General features: G+C 31.4%; 1 protein-coding gene across 1 annotated transcript; it reads left to right on the top strand.

Annotated features, from left to right (window-relative positions):
* Positions 1-5817: 5817 nt before the first annotated feature.
* LOC115883611 lies at positions 5818-6459 on the top strand. Its single transcript, XM_030901966.1, has one exon. The coding sequence runs from the start codon at positions 5818-5820 to the stop codon at positions 6457-6459; it is 642 nt and encodes a 213-aa protein (XP_030757826.1).
* The last annotated feature ends 558 nt before the right edge of the window (positions 6460-7017 follow it).

The raw sequence follows: 7017 nt of genomic DNA on the forward strand, positions 1-7017 counted from the left end.
ACGCGAACGATTCCCTTGAATCTACATCAAATTGGTTTACTAGAATTATATTTTACATGATTTTTCCCAATTTGATGTAAACCCAAGTTGGCCTATATTTAAGTCTTGACAATATCTATCAAAAATAGTAGATAAAATAGTACTTTAACCGCAAGGGTAGATTAAATGATATTTTAACAGCGAGGATAGGTTAAAAATTGTATTTCTTCTCTCACGTTTTTTAATTGTTTCCATTTTTGAAAATTTTTATATTCCTTTTCGTCAGTTATTCGAGATTTAAATGAAAGTAGTCTGTATATGGCGTTGTCGCCTCAGTCTGAATAATTGTTGGTAATTTACTTATCGTTTTGAGCTATTTTCTGACTCCATTCAATCAGCAATCGACACGAAAGAGAGAATTAAAAAACATGATTAAAGAATATTTACTCAAAACTGACAACTAAAGAGACAGCTTATTTATTTATCAAATTACATTGAAACCAACGCCAACCCAGCACAAAATTTTCTACTCGTAATAAATTCTTTGAATGGTCAATTCTGAATATTTTTCAAAACGTAACTCGCTATGGAAAAATATTGTTTTATACGCGACGATAAAATTGCATTATTTTTTTATAAAAATTTTGATAGTGTAATATGTCTGATTTTATTTGATGAATTAATATTTTTTAATAATACAAATACCATTTTATCGTCTTGTATAAAAAATAACTATTACTTAATCATTGCCCTTGGACAAAAAATTGGTTTAAGCATAATTTTTGTATCTATGATGTACATGTTCTTATAAAATTACAAGCACTAAAACAACAAACGTTCAGCGGCGTAGCGTGGCATCCATATAAGGGGATGTAACTGCAATTAACATTTTACAAACACAATAAAGCTTTTTTTCTTATTAAAGATTTTAATTTTGAACTTACAAAAATAAAGAGGCGAAAATGTAACAGGTTAAAAAAATTATTCGACCAATTTAAAAAAAAGAATAAATTTTGGTAATAAAAAAACAAAACTGTGGATGTATCTGTTAAATTTTAAAATTATTTAAAAAATGGTCAAGTGTCCGAAAAAAAGCTTAAAAATAAGCGTTCTGGCATTTAACGTTTTATGTAAAACTGGTATTTTCACAGTCAAATGAAGAAGAAAAATTAAAGATAAAGGATTATACTATATCCGTATTGTCGCACAATTTTAGACAACTTCTTTATTTTTTAAGATTTTGATGGTCAAACATCAACAAACTATTTTATTATGTTTGACTAAATTTTCTCGAAAATAAAGACATAATTAAAATTCCGTTACAATACGGAAATAAATTGAAGTTTGTGATTACAGTGATATATAATGTATATGGTTTTGTAACAAATTGCTCGCTATTTTATGGCAAATGCTGAAGATCAAGCCTTAATTAAAGCACTTGTGTTTGGAAATTTAGGTGTGGCTTAACACGACAGGATTGGGCTAAGCCTTAGGCAGATCTTTAAAATATAATATATATTTTCCTTCGGCCACACACCCGCTTTACCCGACCCCTTAGAGCGACCTGAACAGTATAGCGTAATATACTCTTTAATTTCCTGCTATGTATCTCCAATTGTACCAACTTATTTCTTTTGTAAATGAAATAAACTACTGTGAAACTAAAACAACAGATCTATCACTGTCAAGGATTTTGTCGTTGGACAGGCTCTACACACGAAACCGGCATCCAAAACCAGACGTTGCCGAGCGTGTATGATAAAATTGCTTTCTCAGAATAGTTTACGGTACAAGTGCCCATAAAACAGCTTATATAAATTTAATCTGTATTATTCCACGCAGCACCTCTTCAATTTTTCACTAATAAAACTATAAAAGGGCGATCTGTTTTTACGAGACAGCTAAATTGCACCCGGAATTGCAGCTACTTCCTGTTTGTCTCGCGAAAGATTTAACCGCCCTCTCATAATTTATCCCGCTTCTGCGTAGTTTTGTCGTCGGCGGAAGTTGGCACGGAGTTCGAAAAGGTATAAAAAGAGTAAAGAAGAAGAAAACAATCTAAAAATAAGCATTCATTATCATAGATAAGTATAAATTTGTTATTTTTGTATGGAGATTGATTGATCGTAATTTTGGTTTCTTTTTTGTGACTATGAGAAGATTAATTGTTAAATTTATTTATTGAACGTCAATAAAAATAAATAAATATTGATAATAATAATTATTGTAAATTTAAATCTAGTTTACTACTATCTAAAATATTACTACTAACTTAAAGCGGAACTCAAAACCTGGAAGACTAATTCGTAACAAGGAATGGAAATCCTCCAACGGTCTAAGGTATTCGAAGAAATTTCAGATTTTGGCTGACCTAAAAAATCAAAGATTTTTTCTTGAATAAATTAAGAACAATCTTGGATTGTCACGGAGTTTAACAGAGAGCACTGTCTCTTTAATGAACACTTCAGTAGATTGAAACTAAAACAACGGCAACAACAAATGCAGATTTTGGGAAAATGGGAAAATACCAGAACACCTTATCACTGAGTGCGCCGAGGCGACAACCATTCGTGCCATTAACTTTGACTGATATATATACGACTGATATCGGAGATGGAGAACCAACCTCTGCCAAAGGCCTGAGACTGTGTGGATGAGGATGAGTTATAACTCAAAAAAAAGGGGGACACAATAGATCAACAAGTTCGTTAGTGTGTCTTTACTCATATGACCATATTCATTAAGTTTTGTCTTCAAAATCTAAAACTCTAAAGTCCATTGAAAATGTATAGAACAAGAAAAAATATAGAGCTGCTTAAAAAAATAGAATATTACACAATATATATATATATATATATATATATATATATATATATATATATATATATATATATATATATATATATATATATATATATATATATATATATATATATATATATATATATATATATATATAGGTGTCTCAGAAATAAGTGCAGACATTTAACTGGTAGTATATTTCGACTCCCCAAATACATCCATGAGTTTTTTTCCCAAAAAAAAAAAATTGTTAAAAATTTTAAATTTTTCTGCAAAAAAAAAAAAAAAAAAAATTTTTAATGCCACTTGTTTATTCATCTGAGATTTTTCTACGATGTATGTAAACCTTGCAGTGTTGTCATCTCTTACCTTACCCATATTCAACATATTTTTTATTGACTGTAATTTTAATTTTCTACAGAAAAAATTATTAGAGTATTCATTTTAATCATATCAGTTACTATTACTAATAATTCCAGAAACAAGTAGTGTGCGTTTTCGATGTTTCGAGCTTCATAAGGATACATTTGTTAGAAATGGAGACTGTTACTTTAGCAATTATTATAACATGTAGTCAAGCAGTGAAGTGAAGCGGCTACCGGGTGCGTCTCAAAAGTGGCTCACCCCCTATAACTTTTTATTTTTCAGATAAAAAACGAGATTTGGTTTGTTAATATATGACATAAATTAGGATTGATTGACATATCTAATTGTTTTTCGCCATTTCCTATTTCACCGAAATGACAACTTTTGATTCTTAAATGGTACCGGTATTTTTTACTTTATTCGGATAAAAAATGACATTCCTGAATAGAATGACATATCATATGTCAAGTTTTGACATTTCGCTTAATAAAAAAATTCCATTTTAAGATTCAATTCTAGAGTGCCATGGCTGTGTTAAAATACTAATTTAATCAAGGAGCCTGGAAAAAATAGATTTGATCATCTAATGCTTTTAATGTCTTTGTCCTGGCCAGTTAGAAAAATGCTCAAATCGTATTTATAATCATATCTCAATTTTGTCAAATGGAACGATGGTGGCTCATTAACATATTTGGGAAAAGCATTTCTTTACGAATAATTTGATACCACACACTTGGTATTTCGAGTCAAATTTTCGTTACGAACTGTAACTTATAATTTCAAATAAATCATATACGAAAATGTCAAAAGTTGACAAACGATATGTCGTTCTATTCAGAGTGTTATTTTCTACCGAATAAAGTAAAAAAATTACGAGGGTGCCATTTAAAAATCAAAGGTTGTAGTCATTTTCGGTGAAACAGGAAGTAAAAAAAGGGGGACACAAAAAATAATTGAATACGCCAATCAATCCTATTTTATGTCATATACTAACATACCAAATCTCTTTTTTTATCTAAAAAAATAAAAAAGTTACAGGGGTGGGCCACTTTTGAGACGCACCCGGTATATATTATTGTTAAAAATAATTGTCACCGTTGTTAGGTCAATAATAATTGTGCCTTTTTCGATCAGTTAACGAAGTTTCGATCCTTAACTATCAGTACCGTTTTTATTATTGTGAGGAAAATATTTTTAAATTTTTTTGGGTAAGATTATTATTAATTATATTAAAAGAACTCTACAAAAGTAACTTACCTCTGCAAAACCCTTCGGATGGTGTAGTTTTGCGATTTGTTTATGCGTTTATACTTTTTTGACCATCTGGCAACACAGGGCGTCTAATAAGCTGAAAGCGGTTAATAAAAGGTAATCGCCGGCGGTTGTCAAAATGTTGCAACTTTTTTAAAGTTAAATTACTCGGTTATTTTCAATTTATTTTACAAATGGTGAAGAGAAAATATGTTTCTTTTGACCAGATCTACCACCCCTTAAAATACTTGCACTTATTTCTGAGACACCCTGTATGTTGATTTAGAGTATAGGTACTGCTTAAAGAAACAATGTTTAATTTTTAATATAAAGTTCAGCGGTTATAATATTATTTGAAATAATTGAGAAAAATACCATATAAAATTTTCAGTCATCTTATACCCCTAAAATGTTAAATAAAATAAAGAATACTTAATTCATGTATTACCATTTTTGTAGAGGACACTATTAACACATTAAATATTTGTAGTTTTACAATTTTGTGTGAGCTTTGATCAAGTGTTTGAGGTAATGTTAAACAAATTTAATCTACTTGTAGCAATATTTCAATAATTTCTTCGGTATAGATTATAGATTACGGTGTATTAATTGAAAATTTCTGAAACAAAGAATGTATTCTAATATTAAAAAAGTATCATTTTTTTGGAGAAATCTTTTCAGCTACCTTTGTCGTATTGACGTATTTTATATAAAAATGAAGAAAATTTTAAATTTCATATGAAGCTCTTTGGAGTAGGTCACCTTGTAGAATTATGTCGTATACTATAGAGAGAGTGACCCAGTTCTTTATGCCGACAACATTCATAATAACGCTCTCGAATGAACAGATGCCTTTCGTCCTTTCGTGACCTGGGTGTAATGTTTTATTCCAAATTTTCTTTTATTTTCTTATTATAACTGCATAATAACGAAGTCTCTTATATTAATGACAGTTTATTATAACTTGGTTGGATTTTGAACTTGAATATGCATAAATAATAAAATCTTGTGCTTTAGGAATAATAATGGTCTCCCTACAGTATCTTTAAAACATAGGAGAATTTTAATAATGTCTATATGGCCTTTGTAGATTTGTTATGCCGCGCAGATAGAAGAAATAAACATCGATAATTCAACTGTAAATATAGAAGAGAAATGAGAAGAAGTGAAAGAAAGCCTTCAAAAGATTGCCGAAGAAAACCTCGGATATCAGAGACATATTAAAAAGCCATGGATCTCAGATGGCACATGAGAAAAGATTAAAGAAAGAAAAGAAATTAAACAAAAATTCTACAAGCAGGCCACAGCACACAAATAAGAACACTAGAGGAGCAATATCGCACAAAGAATAAGGAAGTGAAGAGATCAGCAAGAAGAGATAAACGCTTGTGGACAGAAGAACTTGCAGAAAAAGCTCAAATGGCAGCTGAAATAAATGATTCCAGGACACTTTATCGCACTACTAAAACGCTTGCCAACAAAAACATTAATAGGGAATGTCCCATAGTGAAAGATAAAGAAGGAAATATACTGACCTCAAAAGAGGATCAGCTGCACAGATGGACAGAATTTTTTAGTGAACCTCAACAGGTAACAAATGATATTGATGAGGTACCAACGTCTCCAACAGAGAACTGCAAATCTAGAATCGCAACACGTGCTCCATCGATTCAAGAAATTAAGCAAGCATTATCACAGCTTAAAACTGGCAAAGCGACAGGTCCTGATAATATACCCGCTGAACTATTTAAGATACATCCAGAAAACATTGCACAGCTACTAGAGACAATAATAAAAAGCAGTTGGGAAACAGAACATATCCCGTCAACGTGGAAAGAAGGACTTATTGTAAAACTCCCCAAGAAGGGCGACTTATCCCAGTATAAGAACTGGCGAGGCATTACCTTACTTAACACCATTAACATGACCATTAACAAGATAATTCCTACAGTCATCCAAAAAAAAGAATATCAGATGCCCTTGAACCGACTTTGGGAAAAGAACAAGCAGGTTTTAGGCCTCAAAGATCATGTATCGACCAAATTAATACTTTCAGAATAATAATAGAGCAATCTCAATAGTTCAGATCGCCATTATACATGGTGTTCGTGGATATTCAAAGAGCATTCGATACTATAAAACACATAGCCATCTGGAAAGCTTTGAGAGAAAAAGGAATACCCGAAAAAATAATCCGCATGATTAAAATGCTTTATCATGATGCTACAAGCTGTGTATTACATAAAGGTCAAGTGGGGGAGAAAATTTCTATTGCAGTAGGTGTAAAACAGGGATGTATACTTTCGCCGCTACTCTTTAACATCGTTCTGGATGAGGCACTAAATAGAGCATTTAAAGAACCACTAGGGATACAATGGGGACTGTTAAGCAGGCTAGAAGACCTGGATTACGCAGACGATCTATGCATCTTTTCCCATTCACATTCGGATATGTCTCAAAAACTTCTTAGACTCCAAGAGGAAGCTAATAATGTTGGTCTTCAAATCAACGTGGCGAAAACCAAAGAAATGAGGTCAAATACTCCCAACAACCAAGATCTATACCTCTCCAACCGAGCCATCGAAAGAGTTGATGAATTTTAGTACCTGGGAAGTATGG

The sequence above is a fragment of the Sitophilus oryzae genome, unplaced genomic scaffold (assembly GCF_002938485.1).
Source record: "Sitophilus oryzae breed Bouriz unplaced genomic scaffold, Soryzae_2.0 scaffold_1973_pilon_pilon, whole genome shotgun sequence".
NCBI lineage: Eukaryota > Metazoa > Arthropoda > Insecta > Coleoptera > Curculionidae > Sitophilus > Sitophilus oryzae.

What these genes read in the sequence shown, in the direction of transcription:
- LOC115883611 (XM_030901966.1), top strand. Translation starts at nt 5,818, where the DNA reads ATGGCAGCTGAAATAAATGATTCCAGGACACTTTATCGCACTACTAAA.